This window comes from Sorex fumeus, unplaced genomic scaffold, assembly GCF_029834395.1.
Source record: "Sorex fumeus unplaced genomic scaffold, SorFum_2.1 ptg000122l, whole genome shotgun sequence".
Classification (NCBI taxonomy): domain Eukaryota; kingdom Metazoa; phylum Chordata; class Mammalia; order Eulipotyphla; family Soricidae; genus Sorex; species Sorex fumeus.
In genome coordinates, this window is record NW_026606179.1 from 2,473,094 (window position 1) to 2,495,608 (window position 22,515).

At 51.3% G+C, this 22,515-nt stretch overlaps 2 protein-coding genes across 2 annotated transcripts in view; one reads left to right on the forward strand and one right to left on the reverse strand.

Annotated features, from left to right (window-relative positions):
• The window catches only part of DRC3 (dynein regulatory complex subunit 3), a 43,086-nt gene extending 41,074 nt beyond the window's left edge, over window positions 1-2,012 (forward strand). Inside the window, exons 12-13 of the mRNA XM_056136923.1 lie at window positions 883-1,014; window positions 1,806-2,012. Of these exons, the coding sequence (XP_055992898.1) occupies window positions 883-1,014; window positions 1,806-1,919 (246 nt within the window). The 3' untranslated portion in view covers window positions 1,920-2,012. The remainder of the gene's footprint in view (window positions 1-882; window positions 1,015-1,805) is intronic.
• A 1,063-nt stretch (window positions 2,013-3,075) lies between these two features.
• On the reverse strand, window positions 3,076-22,432 carry ATPAF2 (ATP synthase mitochondrial F1 complex assembly factor 2). Its single transcript, XM_056136914.1, has 8 exons — window positions 22,144-22,432; window positions 12,635-12,679; window positions 11,924-12,069; window positions 10,787-10,884; window positions 9,112-9,192; window positions 5,000-5,112; window positions 4,272-4,387; window positions 3,076-3,550 (listed from the first exon to the last, which is right to left on the reverse strand). Exons 1-8 carry the CDS (start codon window positions 22,253-22,255, stop codon window positions 3,413-3,415), a joined length of 849 nt encoding a protein of 282 aa, XP_055992889.1. The 5' UTR covers window positions 22,256-22,432; the 3' UTR covers window positions 3,076-3,412.
• Window positions 22,433-22,515: the final 83 nt, after the last annotated feature.

The following is a 22,515-nucleotide window of genomic DNA, read 5'->3' on the forward strand; positions in this document are numbered from 1 at the left end:
CCTTCACATTACATGTGGACGTGACCTCTACTGAGTGGCCTGGCACCCTTTCCTGCTCTGGAAAACAATTCTCCTGGTGGGCCCATGTGCCAGGCTTGCAGCAACCGGGCTGAACCTAGGCCTGCCCAGCCTGTTGGAGAGGGCTGGTTTGTGATTTTGTTTTCTTTGGGGCCAAACTCAGCTCTGCTCAGGGTTTACTCCTGGCTCTGCACACAGGAATTACTCCTGGCAGAGCTTGGGAGCCATATGGGACGACTGGGATGGACCCAGAGTCATCTGTGTCTGCATGGTAGACAATCACCCAACCCACTGTACTATCCAGCCAGATTTTTTTTTCTTTCTTTTTTTAAACAAGGCAGAAAGTAAAGCAAGGTTAGGAACAGAGAGGAGGGACCTCCAGCATAATCTGAGAAGACCTGGGATGGGCAGCAACGTTTGGGGGTGGGGATTATGAATTACAAGCAGCCAGCAGAGATCCAAACAGTCACCCTTCCCTCCCAGCTGCAGACATCGGGCCAAGACTCAAGGGCACCTAAGGGATGAGAGCAAATGTCCTGAGGACAGCCCGCCCCCCATGTCCGGAGAAAACGCTCTCCCGATGCCAAGGCCCCTACCCTTGTATACTGGTTGGGTTCTACTCCAGGGAGCAAATGAGCTTGGGTGAAAAGTTGGTTGGGGCTAGGGTTGTGGTTCAATAGCCAGCACTCAGAGAGCCACTCTGAGCTCCTGGGTGTAATCCCCACCACCACCACAAGGTGGGGCGCTGGCTCCACCGGGCAGGGAACGCCCATTCCTTTTTCTCTCCAACTCTGACAAGGTGTCAGTAGAGGTCACGTCCACATGTAATGGTACAGGGCTCAGTCCATCTTTCTTGCTCATCAGCTTTTTGTTGATAAAGACACCATTGTCAATGCTGTCGGGGCATCACATGACATCCACCTCCTGAAGATTGACAATCGAGAAGATGAGCTGGTTACCAAGGTCAACTCCTGGTGTACACAGTTAGTGGACAAGGTGAGTAAAGCCTCTCTGGTCACCAAGTGAAATCTCCCCTAGGTGCTGCCTGATATTTACAATAATGGAGGAAAATAAAAAGTAAGGATTGTACAATTCCATGCTGAAGACCTGATATTTTCCAGTGAGGCTTTTTACATTTTGGACCGGGTGGTGCTCTGTGGTTTGGAATGAACACTGGCAGTGTTGAGGGGACCATATGCAGTGTGGGGTTTTGAACCGGGGTCTGCCACATGCAAGGCCTTATATGCCTTGTATGATGCCTTTAGCCTTTCTATGCCCTGTATGATGGATATCTCTGGCCTGTCCAGTGACACTTTAAAAAAATTTTTGTTTGTTTTGGGGTCATACCTGGTTCTATGCTCAGGAATTATTCCTGGCAGTGCTTTGGGGAATCATATGGGATGTCAGGGATCGAACCCCGCAAGTGCCCTCCCCGAGGTGCTCTCTTTTCCAGCCCCATGCCCAATGAGACTTGAACATCCCCACACTTCCCTGTTTTTCCAACTTCCACCTCAAATACAAAGATTAGTCAGACACAGGCTTTGAAGTAAATGAGGGATGAAACTATGCAAATTTCAAACAGTCTCTGTCCTTCCTCTCTCCCAGACCGGAGAGAAGCCACTAACCGATTACTGACACCCATGCTGGATCCTTCCCCTCCCCTAGACCGGAGAGAAGGCACTAACCGATTACTGACATTGCGCACTGGGTCCTTCCCCTCGCCCAGACCAGAGAGAAGGCACTAACCGATCACTGATACGCGTGCCGGGCTTGGGTCTCGCCCTCAGATCCACAAGGATGAGATCGCCAGGAATCGCAAGCGAGTGAAGGAAATCAACCAGTACATCGACCACATACAGAGCGAACTAGACAACCTGGAATCTAGTGATATTTTAGATTAGGGTGTCTGCTAGAATGCCTCATGAAAACAGCCCCTGGGCCCAACTTGGACACACACCTTACAGCACCTCAGAAGAGTTGCTGGGACCAGTCACAAATCCCTCTCCCCAAAGCTGTTCTTTCCCCACCCTTGGAAAAAAAACTCCAAATGTAGAAAAAAATTAAAAGACTTATGTCAACTTCTTCCCATTCCTTCAAAAAAAAAAAAAGTAAGAATTTACACATTAGTCAGAGAAAAAGGCCAACAAGGCAGCTATGCTGGTGTCAGGTCTGCTAGTGGGTGGCCCCTGGCTGAGGCACTTGAGTTGTGCAGCCCCCTTTCCTCTGAGGTGCCAAGGGCGGGTGGGCTGAGTCTTCGTCCAGGTGCCAGGAATGAAGCAGGAGATAATGCAGCTCCCAGGCCAGCCCCCAAGGAGAGGCTGCTCCGGTGACACTGAATTCGGCCACTGGGACTCAAGGATCTGCCGGAGGTTCAGAGGCTGAAGCCTCCCATATCAGCTCTGCAGCCTGAGCTTCATCTCTGACTGGAGATGTGACAATACCTGCACAGATCGTGGTGGAGAGATTCAGGGAGAACAGACAGAAGAGGAGAAGCCAGTGCCCATGCTGTTCCTCAAGCGTGAGGACAGGTGGGTCAGAAAGCCTCTGAGAAGAGGTGGCCTGCAGTGCTCAGAAGCTAGACTTGCTCTTCAGGCTGAATCCTCCTGTGGATACAGATCTCACTTACTCACTGTATCTCTACTTTACTACTTTGAAAAAGCCCGCGTTCTCTCTTGAACATGTATTTCTGTCTCTCCCCTCAATATCTTTCTAAGTTTCAGTCAACAGAAACTCTCTTGCTTCACCAAAAAAAGAGAGAGGGAAAGAAAAGGGGAGGGGAGGGACTCTCAGACTGTCAGCTTCCCTGTCACAGGTCCCTGGCACCAGGAGTCCCCACCGGCCGTACAGGCCATGCAAGTCTTCCGGGCCGGCGGATTCCTGGGCGGGACACACGGGTGATAATTGGCCTTTCCCAGATCTACCCTGACCTTTACCCCCAAACAGTGCCCATTTTTCTACTTTCAAACAGTAGCAACAAATACAAGAAATAAATGACACTCCAAGGATTTGCTTTCCAAAGATCATTAGACTGAAAACCAGGAGAAGAAAACCTTTCAGGTTGAGGGCCACAAGCAAGCCTGTCCCCAGAGTGAGTTTCTGGCCCTGCAGAGGGAGATGGCCTGGCCGTGGTGAGACCAGACAGCAACAGGAACAGAACGGCATGAAGGCAGCAGTCGTGGGGGGTCTCAGGCATGCCAGGGCAGAGAACTATTTATTCGATTCCGGGCTGAGAATGCATCCTCCATCCGCCCCCTGCACCCTGCTGGCAGGGCAGACGCCTGCCCCCGCCCTCCTGACTGTGGCGCTGAGTCGGGCATCTGGAGGATGCGAGTGGGGACAGCAGGGAGCCCGCAGGCAGGGCCGCCAGTGACCTGCTGGAGGTGTGTTCCCGTCATCATTCCTGTAGGAGCTTGTGCTTGACTGTCGTGCTCTCGGAGCAGAGGTGCACAAAGAGGGTGCCGGCAGCCGTGCGGGCCCGCAGCTCCTGTAGCTCATAGTCGTGGGCCCACTCAACATTGCCCCACTTCTGGATCTGCGGGGAGGACAAGACACGCCATGATGCCAGTCAGCCATCATTAAAGACAAGAGGTTTCATTTTTGTCAAGACAAGCGTATGGTGAACTGGGGAGGTGGCTGACAGGCCCCACCAGAGGAGGCCTGGCACAGGGGTCCAGAGCCGGCCTCAGGCTCCATCCAGGGTGTCAGCACCACTGGGGGTGCTTCCCCACCGCCAAAAAAGTTTTAAATTTTTTGTTTTTTTGGGGCCACGCCCAGAAATGCTCAGAACTCACTCCTAGCAGGCTCAGGGAACCATATGGGTCCCAGGGAGCACACCTGGGTCAACCATGTGGAAGGCAAATGCCTAAAGATTGAACCTGATCAGCCCTGTGCAAGGCGAGTGCCCTACCCACTGCACTATCTCTCCAGTCCCTCCTCCCGCACTAAGTTCCTATTTATTTATTATATTCTTATTATGATCACTTGACATTCTTTTATTGGCTCACATATGGGTAATAAAGACTAGCTGGAGCTGTAGTACAGCAGGTGAGGCCTTCCATGCAGCCCACCTGGGTTCGATTCCCAACTCCCCATCTGGTCCCCTGAGCTCTACCAGGAGTGATCTCCGAGCACTGCCAGATACGAGGGAAAAAAAGACAAGATTTCCTAAGACATTTCAGATGGGGTGGCACCCCCGCACGGTGTGAGGCAGGAGGTGGAAACGGGAGGCCCGCCTGGCCCCAGCCGCCTCTTACCTGGTACTCCTCCTCCAGGCGCGACAGCAGCACGGCCTGCTCCACTGTCAGGTGCAGGTCAATCAGGCCCAGAGTCAGCACCAGGGACTTGAGCTGGGTCACCACAAACTCAATCCCTGCAGGGACACAGCACGAGTCAAGCCCAGGCCCCTCACAGGCTGATGCAGGGCTGGTGGGCAGGCCTGTCCCTGGGAGTCCAGGGGGGCAAAGGGGACACAAGCTACTGGTGACCACTGCTGGACACTGTCCGTTTCCCAGCAGAGCATCTCTGGTTTTCTGGTTTGGGGAGAGACTGACTGTCCTGTGCATCGGGCACTGGGAATGCGATTTGCACCTGTTGAGGCGGACACCACGCCCGAGCCCAGGGAGCCAGGCCTGTGCACCCATCAGACCAGTGGACCTTGGCCTCGAGATTTCCCCAAGAGGAAGGAGACTTTTTCCTGCAAGTCTGTGTCTCACAATCCCTATCCTTCTTACCACTCTAGCAGTGTCTCAACTAGGGGTTCCCTGTCCATCCTTAGGGGCCCTCAGGCAAAAATAAAAAAATTACATAGCTTTTTGTTATTTATGTAATAAATAGTATGCAGAGCAAGAGGTCAGGGGGCGCACTGGTAAAACGGGGCAGCCACAGGAAGGAAACAGCTGGAAGAGGCCATGGGGGAGAAAGGCTGAGAGAGCCCCAGGCCCCGGCCCCAGCCGCCCCCCAGCCCAGGGCGCCCCACACCTACCTTGTAAGGCCCACATGTTGTATGACGCCAAGTGGCTGGTGAGCACCTCCCGAGTCCTGGCGGGGATGCTGGGCCCCATTATACTGGTGGAGGAGCCAATCTCCACATCATATCTGAAAGGAAAAGCTAAAGCGTGTCACCATTTGGGCTGTGCAGCCGAAGAAGCAAAGCCTGCCACTGGTCAGCATGTGTGTACCCACTCAGGGCAGGTGACCAAAGGGGCTGGTGTGTAGCCGGGGGCTCTTCTTGGGAACTCTAGAGATACTGCCACTCACTGTTGACAGCGGATCCTGACTAATATTCTATCATCCAAGAGGAAAAACAGTAAAACTCCTAAACGAAGGCAGGATTAGCAAGTCACATGAAGGGGCGGGGGGAGGTGGTGCACTTAAATGCAGCTGCCTGAAATTCTAATTTGCCTAGATTCTCCACCAAAAACTCAGGCAACATACTTATTTTTTTTTTGTGGGGGGGGGCACACCTGGCAGCCTTAGGGGATCTTATGGATGCTGGAGATCAAACATGGGTTGGCTGCCTGCAAGGCTGGCACCCTATGTGCTGTTAATTTCCCAGCCCCCACAAGCAACCTACTTTTATAATCTTAAGGGCCGGAGCAATAGTACAACAGGGAGGGCATCTGCCTTGCACGTGGAATGCCCAGGTTTCCCAGCACCCATATGGTCCCCGAGCACCATCAAGAGTAATTCCTGAGTGCAGAGCCAGGAGTAACCCCTGAGCATCACTGGGGTGTGACCCAAAAAGCAGAAAAAAAAAAAAAAAGGAACGAAAGAAAAAGAAAATTTCACATCTGAGGCCATGATACCTATATTTTAAATATCGTTTTCCTGATGACACTTTGTACCTATCCTCTATCAGTCATCTTCCTAAATACTGTTTCTAGCTGGAGGCATCAATTGATTATACTGTCTGTCCTCCCGTTGTTCATCGATTTTGCTCGAGCGGGCCCAGTACGTCTCCATCGTGAGACTTCTTGTTACTGTATTTGGCATATCGAATATGTCACGGGGAGCTTGCCAGGCTTTGCCTTGCAGGCGAGATACTCTCGGTAGCTTGCCGGGCTCTTCGAGACGGGCGGAGGAATCAAACCCGGCTCAGCCGGGCTGGCTGCATACAAGGCAAATGCCCTACCACTGTGCTATCGCTATTTAATTCTTTTTTTTTTTTTTTGATCAGAGATCACTCCTGGCAGTGCTTAGGGGACCATATGTGGTGTCAGGGATCGAACCAGGTTAAGTCACAGGCAAGGCAAGTGCCCTATCTGCTGGCTCAAGAACTCCCTGGCTCAAGAGTTCTCCATTTTAAAGAAAAATGGTAACTACGTGAACACAGCAAAAACATAATGATGGAAAAACATTCTGATAATTTTCTTTTACATATACTGATTTCCCATCTCCTCACCCCCATAGGCTTATTTTTTATTTTAGGTTTTTTTTTTTTTTCAGATGGAACCCGGGGTCTCATATGTATAAGTCAAGCACACTACATCCCTGGTCTAGATATATTTCTTTTGAGGGGGGGGGAGGTCATACCCAGCAATGCTCAGGGCTTACTCCTGGCTCTGCACTCAGGAATCACTCCTGGCGGTGTTCAGAGGGACAATATGGAATGCCAGGGAATGAACCCAGGTCAGCTGTGTGTAAGGCAAGTGCCCTACTGGCTGGCTATCGCTCCAAGCCCATATTCTTGTTGAAATTCCTAGTAGTTCAAAAGGAACTTGAAGAAAGAGGCCGGAGAGATAGAACAAGGGTTATGGTACTTGCTTTGCATGTGGTCAGCCTAACCCCGGTTTAATCCCTGGCACCGTATATGGGTTCTCAGCACAGCAAGGAGTAACCCTGAGCACAGACCTAGGAACAGATCCTGAGTGCCTCAGGATGTGGCCCACCCCCCACCCCCCACGACACAAAAGATTTTGAATGAAGGCATCTTAAACGTATAGTTTAAAAGGTTGAACTTTAAGCCATTTAGGATGAGAAATCTCAATTGTCACAGAAAGCTGAAAACTTTATACCATAGCAGAGATCGCTGGCACCTAAATTATTGTTCTGCTTCAGTGAGCTCCACAATGACAGGGCTGGAGAGATATCACAGCAAGGAAGAGAACTTGCCTTGCATGTGGCTGACCCAGGTTTAATCCCCCATACCCTATAAGGTCCCCTGAGCCCTCCAGGAAAGATCCCTGAATGCAGAGTCAGATGTAAGCCCTGAGCACTGCTGGGTGTAGCCCCAAAACAAACAAAAATACCCCCCTAAAATGACATTGTATCCTCATACCGTCGTTATTATATTTTACTTGCTCCTTAGTACAGTAGTTATGCCCTTTACCTTAAAATCCTAGAATGGGCTGGAGCAATAGTACAGCGGTAGGGCACATGCCTTGCACACAGCTGACCCGGGTTTGATCCCTGGCACCCTATATGGTGCCAAGTACTGCCAGGAGTGATTCCCGAGTCCAGAGTCAGGAGAAACCAGTGAATATCTCTGGGTATGGCCCCAAAATAAAACAAAACAAAAACACAAAAGAAAGTGCAAGCCCTAGTAGGCACTGGTGTGGTCACCACAGCACCCTCCAGCAAGCGACCCAACCACCGTGGGCCTGCAATCAGAGTGTGAGCTCTGGGGGTGCATGCCAGCGCCACAGAGGAACACAGGCCTCGGTGGTCCTACACTCTGATGCATGAAACCCAGATGGCAGGAGAGCTAAAAATGTGCCAGCACCCCAGCTGGGCACGTCGAGAGATCCTCTTCATCAACAACAAAGAGAAGGGAAGAGAAACAGGAACCTAATTAAGACAAAACAAAATGCACAGGGATGCCTGAATCCTGCAGGCTCTCAGGAAACACGCACAGACGAGCCAGAATGGCGGACAGCACTGCTGTGAAAAACGCTCTGCCTTAAGCCACAGCCCGAGTCAGCTGAGGCTGCACTGGAAAAGACTGGAAAGCAGCTCTTCCAAACTCTCCTTGGAATGAAATAAAATTGATTTCATCCTGCCACCACATCAATCGTCTGTTCAATGTTGCACAAGAGTGTCCCTGATAAGGAAAAATATTAGGTATCATCAATTCCTAGAAACCGTCCGCTCCTAGGATAAATGTTGCCTCTGATTGTATAGGCAGCCGTGCAGCTTTCTCCATGTAAGGAAGCACACCCACGCCTTTGTGGTTGGATAGCCCAGCAACTGTGGCAGTGACAGAGACAGTCGCTGCCACACTGTAAGCCTTTACCATGTCCTGGGCGGGACGGCAGGCACCCCTTCTTTTATTCCTCATGATTCCCTAATGGGGAGGGAAGAGAAACCCCACACAGATGAGGAGGCTGGAGCTTCGAGGTCAAGTCAGAGATGAAGTCATGAGCCCTCGTGGCAGAGTTGGGACTCCATCCCTGTATTTTTCGTTTTGAGGTCACACCCAGCAGTGCTCAGGACTTAATCCAGGCAGACGGAGAACGATATGGGGTGCCAAGGATCAAAGCCAGGTCAGCCAAGTGCAAGGCACACACCTTACCCACTGTACTATCTCTCCCCTTTTAAAAACATTTTGGCGGGGGCTGGAGCAATAGCACAGCGGGTAGGGCGTTTGCCTTGCATGCAGTCAACCTAGGTTCGATTCCCAGCATCCCATATGGTCCCCTGAGCACCGCCAGGAGTAATTCCTGAGTGCATGAACCAGAAGTAACTCCTGTGCATCGCCGGGTGTGACCCAAAAAGAAAAATAAATAAATAAATAAATAAAAACATTTTGGCTTGGGGGCCATACTTCGTGGTACTCACGGCTAACTCCTGGTGCTGCACTCAGGCTCACTCCTGGTGGGGCTCCGGAGACCATAAGTGCCGGGTCAGCCACACACAAGGAAAGCACCTCACCTGCTGTGCTACCCCCCAGCCCTACCCTGCCCTGCTGAGCACTGAGGGCAAGCGGCTGCGGAAATGAATCTAGGGTAATCCTTTCAGGGTGGTCCTAGCCCTGGCCATTGGGAGACGCCTCACCCCAGGGGAGTATGCTATCTGCCAAGACTGAGAGGTCAGGTTGTCCAGCGGGGCCCCCTGCACCCCCCCACCTGCCCACCCCTGAGGGGCTGTGCCTCTTACCTCTTCTCGGCCCACTCTATGATTGGGTCCCACTCGTTCTTTTGAAGCTCCACTAATGTCTCTGGCTCTTCCACCCTGTAGCTAATTCATTGCAAAAATCACCTTCATTAATGAAAAAGTACAGTTCCTCTACTCAGTGACAGACAATGGGAAAGCAGGAAAATCAACAACAAAAAAATTTAAAACCCTCCCTCAGGGACCCCAGTCCCACAGGCATTTTCTCCTGAGTCCTGTCCGCAGGTGTGCTGTGTGACTGGGAGCAGAGCTCCACCAGGACCAAATACCAATTCCCAGGCTCTACCCACACCCCGGCAATCAGAACCTCCGGGAGTGGGGAGCAGCAAGCTGTTTTAACAAGCTCTCTAGGGCTGTTGAATGTCAGCCTGAGCCGGAGAACCACTGTCCCAATATCCCCGTTTCCTTGCACGATCCAGGTTCACAGCACATTGTAGCACGGCCTGAACCCATGCTCCCTGGATTTACCCACTCCGGATGCCCCGCTGGAACACCCCCACCTGCCCACACACTGCTCTGTGAACAGCCCTGCCGGAGGCCAGTGCCTGCCTGACCCTCAGGGGCCCACTGGTGTCCTTGCTATAGACGCAGCAATTGGCACAAACAGCTGGCGCCAGGCTGTGCAGCAGTTTCTGATTTCATTGGGGGGAGGGGAGCCACACCCAACACTGCTCAGGACTCACTCCTGGCTCTGTGGTCAGGGATCACTCCTGCAGAGGTTCGGGGACCATACGGGGTGCCGGGGATCAAACCGGGGTAGGTGTAAAAACAAGCGCCCTCCCCACTGTAGTGTTGCTGCAGGGGATGGAGGGAGCGAGGGAGCTACAGGGTCTCCTGGGCACAAGGCTACACGGACACGCTGAGGACAGTCACAGCCTGATGCAAGTGGAAACATCCACACAGGCTGGGAGCAGATGAACCGACAGAGCCCCGACTCACCTGCACCTCAGCCCGGGTAGCACAGGGACAAGCTCTGGCCCTGAATCTTCCCGCTCCCACATCAACCCTCCTCCAACGCCTACCAGGGCCCTGGCACAGTTGGCAAGAAGCCACTGGCCTCCTCCCAGCTCTGTGCTCAAGGGTTGCTCCTAGTGGGTGGCACAGGGGGCTCAGAAGTGAAGAAACGCCTTGTTACCTGGCTGGACTGAGTGAGTTTTAGTCCCTGCCCTGACGGTCCCTCATGTAAGTGCAGGAGGCTTTCTGACAAGCAACTCAAAACTGGCACCAGGGTACCCCGACCAGCATGTGCAATGCTGCTGACCACTTCAGCTTCTCTTTGACATCACTGACCCACTAGCTAAAGGACATGGATCAAGGGGGAGACACAGAGAAGGAGCTGCTCCTGAGTATCACACGTGACCACCTGTGTCCCAGCTCAGATGACGAGGCTGCCTCACTGTGATGGCGAAGCTCTTCCCTCCAGTGCCAGAGCCCGAGAGCCGACCCCACTGTCAAGCATTGGGCCTCAGAGGGGATGGACTCCCCTGGGACCTGGGACCCAGCCCTCCAGAGACCGGGCGAGCTGCTCAGGGCTGATGTCCCGCAGACGGGAGAGAGGCAAAGGGTCTGTCTCTTCCACCTGTGACTGCCAAGGCCAATGAGGCACACAGCCCAAGGGACCCTCTAGGCCCGAGGGGAAAGCCATGGAGGCGTCACTTACCAGATGGTGTCTGTGTCCAGAAACTTCACGGCTGCCCGGATCAGCTGCTCCTTGCTTCGCTGGGTCGGGTTGTCTAAGGACGTGTTGCACAGCGTGGTCTGGAGCAGAGGCAGAGGCCCTGTCACCACCCGCTGTCCCGACACTGTCTAGCCCACGGCTGCAGGGGTGCCGCGCCGCGCCCAGCGCATGACTGGGCCAGCTCAGGGGCACTGTCACTGCATTTGTGGCAAGGCTCCGTGCCCAGTGCTGTGTGCCACCGCACCAGGGACTGGGGGATAGTGATCACGGCCCCAGCGCTAATGAGCTGCCTCAGGGCCACACGTTCTTCACCACCAGGCTCTACTGTACTTAACCGAACCCCTTTATAGAGGAGGTATAATGAAAACCCATTTCAGAGATGTGAAAACCAAAGCCAGAGAAGTGAAAAATAGGAAATAAGGCACTAAGTGTTATTGTAGCTTAGATGTAATAGGAAAGATTATCAGTATAGTACTCAAGAGAGCAAGGCAGCAAGCCCACCACGCCTTGGCCAGCCTCACTTGCCAGGGCTGCTTTCTTCACAGAAGGTCACAGGGCACCCTAAGCCCCCAAGCCCCGCAGCAGGCTGTGCAGACGCGGGGTCTGTGGAGGCCGAGCATGTGTATCCGGGTGGCAGCCCCAGCCCTGTGAGGGTCGCTCCACAGGTCCAGACCACCCCTGCAGGAGGCCAGGAAGGGTGGCCGGGCGCCCGAGGCAGGGCCGCTTCCCCACCCACCCGCTGGCCTGTGCGCCCACTCAGCCCCCCGCCAGGGCAGCCTCGCTCTGGTGACTTAGGGCAGATGTGGTCTTGCCCTCTGCTTACAGCAGAGACAGACGATCGCAAACTGAGTTCAGAGCTGATGAAATAAATGAACTGCTGCCTAACCGAAACTCAACTTCCTCTGATCCGGGAAGGTGACATCTGTGCTGAGGGCTGAGGAGCAACTGGCCATCGGCAGGGCATTTCTGAGTAAGTGGGACCACAGGCATGGTGTGGGGGCACATGCACATTCACAAAGGAGCCCCCAGACTGCCGCACCCCCAAGGCCTCTGGAAAGGGAAAGGAGTCCCCACACTTGCTCGGTGGCTCCAGAGGCCAGCCTGGGGAGAAAGCGTTACCAGGTGCATGGTGTAGAACTTGATGATGTCCTGCTGGGCATCCCATTCAGTGGCTACCGCGATGGCCAGAGCCTCACTGGGGACGGTAAAGAGCTTGGCTTGGGGGGTTTTCAGCTTCCTGTGATCCAGGTTTATCTCAAAGCCACCTTGAAAGATCAAATGAAAAATCTCTGAGGGACTGTTAAGTGGAATCGAGTGCCCGTTCCTATATTTAGCTACTTGACCTGGTGTAGACAAAGACAACTCGGAGGCCCTTCATGGAGGGCCTCTAGAAACAGGCAACCAAAGGACGAGGGTTAATCTCACTGCTGACCCGCTCACAGTGACGGGAGGAAGGAGGAAAGAAAGAATGAAAGAGAGAGGGGGAGGGAGGGAGGAAAAAAGGGAAGAAGGAAGGAAGGAAGGGCTATAGCACATGGGGTAGAGCACTCGCCTTTCACGCACGCAACTAGGGTTCAATTCCTGACATCACATAAAGTCCCCAAGCACCACCAGGAGTGATTCCTGAGTGCAGAGTAAGCCCTGAGCACTGCCAGGTGTGGTCCCAAAACAAAAAAAACAAACAAAAAAAAGAGAGGGAGAGCAATCTAGAGAGAGAGAGCAAGTGAGAGTGAGCAAGCAAGAGAGAGAGAGTGCAAGAGAGAGAGGGCGAGCGAGAGGGGGGAGAGAGAGAGAGAGAGCGCGCAAGCAGTTAAAATTTCAGACACTCACCTTCACCCTGGGTGATGCTGACATTCTGATAAAACCTCTTCCTTTCTGTGAAAAAGATTTTTCAAAAAGGCAGCTTAAAATATGTCAAGACAGCTCAGGAAGCGAACAGACCAGCTTGTATCATTGCTGCTAATGCTGATTGATAGGCTTGATTTTCATATCACCATTCAAGGTCTGCCCTTGTCTGCGCACCATAATCGACAGTGACTCAAGCCGGGCGGAGAAGACCATGCACTCCCCAGGGAGGGGGCAGGGGGAGAGGCCACCCGGCCAAGCTGCCACGAGAAGCACACGGGCCTGATCCTGGGCACCCCCGAGCCGCAGCCCGCCTCACCAACAGTCTTCCCCTGCCCCCTCACCTTGTCCTCTGAGGGTCCTCCCGGCCCCCTGTGCCCCATCAATATCATGCTGCCCCTGTGCCAGGCCCAAATCTGAAGACGGAGTCCGAGTGAGACAGGCCAGACCACCTTGGGCAAGACTCTGCTGCTTTGAAGGGAGGAGAACCATTGTGGGCATGTGTGTATGTGTGCAGGCTTGTGTATATGAGTATGCGTGTGTGACAGCATGTGTGAGCATGCATATGAGCATGTAACCATGCATGTGTGAGTGTGCGTGGCACACAGGCAGTAAGGAGAGATCCCAGGAGCATTTCCATCCCTTCTACCCAATTAATTAGTCTAATTAGCTCACTTGCCAGTGTGCTCAACGAGAACTCCAAACATTTCCTTTAAAATGGCAGGGGGAGGGGCTGGAGCGATAGCACAGTGGGTAGGGCGTTTGCCTTGCACGCGGCCGACCCGGGTTCGATCCCCAGTATCCCATATGGTCCCCCGAGCACTGCCAGGAGTAACCCCTTAGCATTGCTGGGTGTGACCCAAAAAGGAAAAAATAAATAAAATGGCAGGGGCAGGGATGGGGGGGAGGGAATAGATCTACTGATTTCTTCTGAAAATAACTTGAATAAAATCTTATGTAAGAGAGTATATAGAAGGTGGGGTTCTTGCCTTGCTGGCAGCTGACCCTGGTTCGAGTTACAGCACCCCACATGGTCGCCTGAGCACTGTCAGAAGTGACCCCTGAGCCAGGAGGAAGCCTGAACACAGCGGGAACTCTCATTCATTGCTGAGTAGTATGAATACTGAGTAGTTCAACTTTTTCTGAAAAGATATGGACACTTCTCAAAAAAATAGGTGTTGAGCTGCCATCTGATCTGGCAGTTCCCCTTCTTGGCATCCATCTCAAGTGGCAAAAAATAAACTATTCTGAAGGACTCCTACGCTCCTGTGATCACTGCAGCACCATTCATGGTAGCCAGAAACTGCAAACAACCCCAGCGTCCAAGACCAGATGTCTGGCTCGAGAAACTGCAGGGCAGATACACAATGGAATACACTTAGCCTGAAGGAAAGATGCGATCGTGGCAGTTGCTGTGATGCAGGGAAGTGGACTTCAACACTCTGGTGTTGAAAAACAAATTTTTTGATTAAAAAATAAGGAAAATAGGTCATATTTCTTTCACTATAAACGGAGCCTATTTTGGGGCCACACCTGGCGGTGTTCAAATCTTACTCCTGGCTCTCCGGCCCTGCATTCAGGACTCACCCTTAGCACTGCTGGGGAGACAATACAGAGACTGAACCCAGTTGGTATCGTGCAAGGCAAACACTGTCCTCTTTCCAGCCCCACCTTCTAATCTCTCTTTTGTTTTTCCTTTTAAAGGCCACCAAACTTAAACCAGAATTTTATTAAGTCACGGGCACTTGCCTTGCATGTGACCAACAACCCAGGTTCAGTTCCTAGGATCCTGAGTCCTGCCAAGAGTAATACCTGAGCAAAGTCAGGAGTAAGCCCCGAGAACAGCCAAGAGTGGGCCAACAACCAACCCCCCACACACAAACACACACAAAGGAATCAAGGTCATGATAAGGTTATGAGATGCTCAGCACTGTGAGAGGCCTTCCCTGAGAGCACCACCGTGAGCAACCCGAGTATCACTGGTATGGCTCCAAAACAAAGCACTCACTGTAGCACTGTCCTCCCGTTGTTCATCGATTTGCTCAAGTGGGCCCAGTAACGTCTCCATTGGAGACTTTGTTGTTACTGTGTTTGGCATTTCGAGTACATCACGGGGAGCTTGCCAGGCTCTGCCGCGCGGGCGAGATACTCTTGGTAGCTTGCCAGGCTTTCCGAGCGGAGCGCAGGAATCAAACTTGGGTCGGCCGCAAACAAGGCAAATGCCCTACCACTGTGCTATCACTCCAGCCTGGCTCCAAAACAAAAAATAAACAAAAAATTAAATCAACAAGGCTATAAAAATTAGGGTAACTTGATCTGTGGGGAATGAGCTAGGATGTAACAGAGAGAAGCTACCTGGTCTTATTCTAACTATTGGGGCTTTATGTTTTTCATGTACCCTATTTTATAAATCATTTGCTCTCATTAAGGCACAGAAGGCCTGTGCTTGGACTTTTATGGTTACCCTAAGTTCAGTATTTTTACTTAGTAAACTGTTTTCCATTAAAAACGACTGTGTATCTACTCCGCTCTAGCATTGTAGAATAAAAACATTTGAGGGGCTGGAGACAGTGCAGAGGGCAGGGTGCTGTTTCCACCTTTTTTAAATCTCTAGCACAAAGCCACGAGTAAGCCCTGGATCCAAAAACTAATTAAAAAAAAAAAAAAGACTAGAAACCTCTGAAAACTCCCTGCCCTCAGGCTGGAGCACTGAGCACCTGCTCTGCGTGCAGGAGGTCAGAGTTTGACTAACTGGCTCCACGGTCCAAGCACCAAAACAAACAGAAGTCTCTGTCTTTAAAATCCTGTGAAAAGCCCAAGGAAAAGAACCCAAAGCCCCAAGTATCAAGGAAGGGCAGAAACTCACATACGGGGCAGAACCTGCCAAAGCTGCCCAAACAGCAGGATGTACCAGAGATGTTGGTGCGAATATGAGTCTCACTCCAGAAAAGGTGGGCAGTACTACAGGGGGCTTCAAGCAAGCCCTGCCCTTCCAGAGGGTGAGGGAAAATAGAATCAGTTGGCCAGAGCGACAGTACAGCGGGCAGGGTATTTGCCTTGCACGCAGCCGACCAGGGTTCAATCCCTGGTATCCCATATGGTCCCCTGAGCACTGCCAGGAGTAACCCCTGAGCATCGCTGGGTGTGGCCTCAAAACAAAACAAAAACAAAACAACAAAAGGACCATGTTTGAAGTTGTGCCTCTTGACAATTCTCGAGAGTGACAGTGATTTGCACAGAAAGCCCGAAACCAGGGCAGCTTCCACAAAGGCAGATAAAATCAGCTTTTCAAGCCAATGGGCAAGCACTCCATCAGAGTCCCCGAGCCTCATCTCTGATGTGTGACTTTTCCCCATTACTCTACACTGCAGCCACTTGAGGGCCTCCTGCACCCCAACTTAAGACGTATCACCTCTTGCTTCTACTTCATGGGTTCTTCCCTTCTCTCACATTTCCTTAAAAAAAAAAAAAAAAAAAAAAAAAAAAAACAAGCCACTTTGCTCCACTGTCTTCTGAAATTCCTCTCTGACAGAAGAGACAATAAGCCTAAGAATCTGAGTGGAAGGGCTGGACGCGGGTAGGGCGTTTGTCTTGCATGCAGCAGACCTGGGTTCGACTCCCAGCATCCCATATGGTGCCAGGGGTGGTTCCTGAGTGCAGAGCCAGGAGTAACCCCTGTGCATCGCTAGGTGTGACCCAAAAAGCAAAAAATAAATAAATAAAATAAAAATAAAAATCTGAGTAGAGTTCGGGGCTTTATTTTCTTTTTCTTCACGGGGGGGGGGGGGGGGGGGGGGGGGGAGGGGGGCGGCGCGAGGCTGAGGCCACACCCTGGCAGCACTCAGGGTCATGGTGGTGCACATATGTGATGCTGGGGTTGGCTCCATGCAAGGCCAGTGCCAAGCCTGTACTCTGTCCATCCCGAGTTAAGGATTTCAATGTCCCAGTAGCTGAGTGCAGACAGTATGAGTCCCGGCTTCTGCAGGCAAGGTTTGGTGGGCCAGGCCGAAGGGCAGGGTCAGTCTCCTGCGGCCATGTCCCCACATCACCACTTCAGTGGGATCCATGCTTCCCAACATTAAACACTGTTTCCTCACCTGGGCCCTTGGCAGCTTTAGGTCACATAAGACAACTAGGGGTCCGTGAAATGCTCACTGTCAGTGAATGCAGGGCCAGCTGAGAGCCATAGAACCCCACCTTTAAAGATGAAAGAAAATAGCCTAGTCCTGTATGATCACATGGAACTCTGGTCTATTTTCAGACTGAATCATTCCCTTCATAAAACATGTTTCTGTGGCAAAAACACATTCATTGCCCCTTTTTAATTGATTGAATCACCGTTAGATAGAGCATTACAAAATTATTCATGATTGCGCTTCAGTCAATGTTCTAACACCCATCCCTCCACCAGTGTAATTTCCCAGTACCAGTGTCCCCAGTTTCCTTCCTGCCCCTTCAATCCCCCCCCCCCACCACTAACCCCAGCTGTCTCTATGGCAGGTATCTCTCTCTCATTTTAGGTACTATGGTTTATGATACAGATGTTGGAAGGTTATCATCTATATCCCTTTACCTGCTTTCAACACTCAACTCTTGTCCAGGGTGATCATTTCCAACCAGTACTGTTATAATGGATCCTCCTTTTTTTTTTTTTTGGTCAGGCCAGCCAAGAGTGACTTGGGAGCTTTATTTATTTATTTATTTATTTTTATTAGTGAATCACCGTGAGGTACACTTACAAACTTTGGTACTTGGGTTTTAGTCACACAATGATCCGATACCTATCCCTCCCACCAGTGCCTATTTCCCAGCACCAGTGGTCCCAGCATCCCTCCCACTACTCCCACCCGGTCCCTCCACCCCACCCCACCTCTGTGGCAGGGCATTCCCTTCTGCTCTAGATAACGGACCCTCCTCTATCTTACCTACCCTCCACGTCCCACGCCACTGACCAACCACTGACCAGTCCTCCTGGGCCGTTTTCCCTGGCCTTGGATATTATTTTCATACTTTTTGTTTGCTTTTTTATATCTCACAAATGAATACAGTCATCCTATATCAGTCCTTCTCATTCTGACTCATTTCACTCAGCACATTCTTTGCCTTTTAAGAGGCAATTGTGTGGATTATGTGAAGGAAAAGAAACTTGTATGTGGAAAAATTGTTGATTTTTTAAAAAACTGTCCACAAAACAAAACAAAAAAGGGTTATTATAAGCAAAGAATAACTTTTAAAATCTGGTGATGTGCAGAGAGCTAAATTGAAAATTAATGTCCATTTGAACAATATTCCCTGTGAAGGTGCTTCAGTCCATATAAAGAAATAGTCTGTTCTCTGTGTAACTCCCTCTACATTCCTCCGCCTGCCCGGGGCTCTATGAAAGGTAAGTGATCTTCACACCGGCCTCAATTCTGGGTTGGCTCTGGCTTTCAAAGTCTCAAAGGCCTAAAACTACAACTCCCACAATGCACTAAGAACAGAAGCAGCGCCTTCTCAGAGCAGTCCTGCACCTTTACCTTTTTAAACAGCGCCATCTGGTGGACCTTAATCTTCAAAGCTGAAAATCTGACTAGGCCACTGACCTTTTCAGGTCTTCACGTTGGTTCTGAGGTAGTATTTTTGCCTTGCATGCCAACGAAAAGGATCCCATGTGCACAGAACCAGGAGTAATCCCTGACTGTGGCCCCAAACCAGAACAAACAAAAAATAGGTCTTGAAGCTACATATATAAAGTATTCCTACAACTCAATAAGAAAACACAAACAACAAACACTATCCTCCTGTTGTTCATCGATTTGCTCAAGCGGGCCCAATAACATCTCTATTTTGAGGCTTGTTGTTATTGTGTTTGGCATATCGAATACGTCACGGGTAGCTTGCCAGGCTTTGCCCTGGGGGCGAGATACTCTCGGTAGCTTGCCGGGCTCTCCGAGAGGGGTGGAGGAATCGAACCTGGCTTGGCCAGGCTGGCTGCATGCAAGGCAAAAGCCCTACCGCTGTGCTATCACTCCAGCCCTCCAAAAATTATATTTAAATGTACACTCTCCAGTAAGCATAAAGATGCTTATAAAGATGCTTACATCATGCATAATCAAGGAAATTTAAATAAAAATAAGGCGATTCCATCTCACACACACTAGGATGGCTATATAAAAAATATATAATATATATAGATGTGATTAAGTGATTAATATATATAGATAAAAATATATAATAAAAAGTGTTGGCAAGAATGTGGTGGAATTAGGAACTTCACACGACTAGTCGAGCCACCTAGAAGAGCTGCACAATTCTACTCCTAGATATTTATCTATGTAACTTAGAATAGTAAAATGGAAACAGCCCAAATCTTCACCAAAATACTAATAAATAAATAAGATGTGACATTGACAATGTGTCATTGAGCAACAATACATACATACAACGGGCTACTGAGTAATAATAATTTTTTTTAAAAGGACTACTGGGGCCAGAGAGAGAGAATCAGAGGTATGGTGCTGGCCTTACAAACAAGCCCAGCTCAATTCCCTGCACAGAATATGGTCCCCTGAGCACCACTAGGAGTGACGCCTAGGCCAAGAGTAGCCCCTGAGCACCACCAGGATTGGATCACCCCTCCTCCACCTCCCCTCCAAAAGTGCAATACTGATAAAAGCTACAACTATAAATATTGAAAACAAGCTAAGTGGGGGGAAAAAAGTCATAAAGTTCAAATTTCCTTTTTCCTAAATGTTCAAAATAAGAAAATCTAGAGACAGATCACAAAATGACTCTGCCTACATCAGAAAGGAAAGGGAGAGAGGAAGTTAAGGAAAGGTTTACAATTGTGATGATGGTTGTCAAACTGAACATACATACTAAAACCCACTGGGCTTTTTATCTTATTTTTTTTTTCTAATGTTTTTTGTTTGTGAAACCACATGGTGGTTCTCAGGGGTTACTCTTGGCTCTGCACTCAGGGATCTCTCTGGTGATGCTGAGGGGCCATATGTGGTGCCAGGGATTGAACCTGGGTTGGCTATGTGCAAGGCAAGTGCCCTACCCACTGTACTATGTCTCTTACCTCTATAATATTTTGTATTATAGATTCCATTTCCAAAATGGAAGCTTAAATAAATTCTAATCTTGGAATCAGAGAGATCATACAGTGGGCAGGGTACTTGCCTTACACAGCCAACCTGGATTCGATTCCCAGCATTCCATATGGTGCCCCAAGCCCGCCAGGAGTGATTTCTGAGTGCATAGTCATGAGTTACCCTTGAGCACCGCGGGGTGTGGTCCAAACACAACACAACACAGAAACAAAAACAAATAAATTCTACTCAAACAGATCTGGAACATGAGTTATGCAGTTTTTACCAACATTCCTTAATAGAAATTTTTTAATAAAGAACTAAAAATTTTTCTTATTAAATTTTTAAAAATCCACTGGATTGTGTACCTTAAGTTAATCTGGGGGGGGTCACACAGAGTGATGCTCAGGGTTTACTCCTAGTTCTGTGCTCGGGGGTCACTCCTGATGGTGCTTAGGGAACATATGAAATGCCAGGGATTGAACCTGGGTGTGCTGTGTGCGAATTAAGTTTTTTACCCACTATACTATCTCTCTGGCACCCTAAATTAGTGAATTTTCAGTGAATTATATCTCAATAAAGCAGCTTAAAGTTATTGATGCTAAATGTTTCTGCCATAGCAATTGACACAAATGGACTGATTAAATTTTCTCCAAAACATTCTAACACCCTGACTAAAAGAGGCAATTTTTTTCTGTCCAGACCAGACAATAAAGATTCTAGTTTTTGCAGGCTAAACAGCTGGTCTTGCAATGTATCAGTCAACTCTGCTGCCATAGAGAAAGCAGCTCTGGACACTATGTCAATGAATCAGCCTGGCTGTGTGCCAATAAAACTTTATTTATAAAAAACAGTGGCAGGCTGGATTTCTTATCTACAGATTGTCCCTCAATCCACCACAACCAGTCTTTGAGCAAGACTGGGGAAAATGACTCTGAGAGGTGAAATGAATTGCCTTACTGACATACAATTTATACAGGGAGGAGTCAAGGCCTCCAGCCTGACTTTGCTCAATTTTGGGGGTAGGGAGCATGCCCAGTGGTGCTCAGGGGTTACTTGGCTCTGTACTCAAGAATTATTCCTGGTGGTGCTAGGAGAACCACATGGGATGCCAGGGTTTGAACCTGGGCTGGCTGCGTGCAAGGCCAGTGCCCTCCCCTCTGTAGTATGGCTCCAGCCCCCAGCCTGACTTTCTTGCACTTATGCATATGCTGTCTCCAACACTGGCCCCTGCCGGCCACTACTGCAGACCTGGTTCCCCACGCAGCCTCCTGGATGTCCCCTTGCGGCAACGCCTCCCAACTGCAGTGACTCCTTCCTAAACCTCCTCCATCTGCATCTGCCAGCCCTTAACGGTCTCAACTTGGCTAACCGGCCAAGTTCAACAACTTGCGGCCAACCTAAGGCTTCAACAAGGTGCCACTTGGGTTTAATCTGCCACAATGTCCAGGGCTCTTCACTGACTCTTCATGGTGAGCACACGCTTCTCCTTCCCCAGTGCCGGCTGCTAAAAGCGCCTGAATTGAGACCTTACAACCTCCTGCCCTGACGGCGAGTGGCATCCGGCGGGTGTGTTGGCTGTGTCAAAGACAGTGAGCCTCTCGGCCTCTGCACAGGAAAAAGAACGGGATGGAAGGAGTGTCCATCCTCTGCACTCCTGAGCCTCGGAGTGGGGAGCCGGCTAGAGCGCTGGAACCACGCCGCCGTCTGGGGTTCCATGTCGCCAAAACAAAACTTTCTCCCCAGAAGCAAAGGGTCACACTGCCTTCTGGAGGTTTGAGCACAGTCAGGAGGAGGCACCAGGTGGCCACTCTTTTGCAGAGGTGGCAGGGGTGGCACTAAGGCAAAAGCAGGGTCAGGCCGGAGACTTAAAGGCGCTGGGATGGAGGCTGGGTGCCAAAGTGCTCGCCCTGTCTGCTCGGGGCCTGGGCACAAAAAGGTTAAGATACTGCCCTGTGTCCCCCACACCTCGTCTGTCCTGAGACCTCGGGGAGGTCCTCATCCAGAACCCCCACTGCGTGCTGGAAAAGGAGACACCCAACGCTCTCCGCACTGAGAGGACAAGCCATACGTACAACTGGGAGCAAAGCTGCACGTGCAACACCCGAGGCCGTACAGGTGCTAAGGGTGACCTTGCGGTGGCGGACCCCTGTTCAAGTCCTACACAAGACCCCAGCCCTGCATCGCCTGCGGCGACCCCCAGCACAGAGCCTTGGAGTACTCTCCACCCCGGCACGGCTGAGTAGACGCCACCCCTCGCCCCCAAGACAAGGGCGCACGTGTCCGATGTCCGCGGCCCGCGGTGGTCTCTAGCATGGTCTGGGCTTCCGTCCCCAACCTGCGGCGCCCCGCCTGACCCGCACGGCCTCAGGCACCCTCTGCTCGGAGGAGGTGCCCCTCGCCGCGCCCGGCTTCCCTCACCTGTCGGGGGCGCGTAAGGCCGGGCCGGGCCCACGCCGGCGGGAAGGCCGCCCCGGGGACGTTTCAGAAGACGGCGCCCCCCGTCCCGCAGTAGGAGGCAACTCCGCCACATGGCAGCCACAGGCCGGCAGCACGGGCGGCGTGAAACCAGGCGGCGAGCTGCACCCGGCGCGGGCTCCCGGCCGCAGCTCCGGCTGCACGGGCAGCTCTCCGCGCCTCACCGGGGCACCCGGGCGCTCCTGGGCGCCGCCATCTTCCGCACGGCACCGGCGGCGCGCGCACACCCCCTGTCAATCAGCCCCGCCCACGCCCCTCGCCCCGCCCCGCCCCGCCGCCCGAAGACTACAGGTCCCAGAGGGCCTTGCGCGCGCC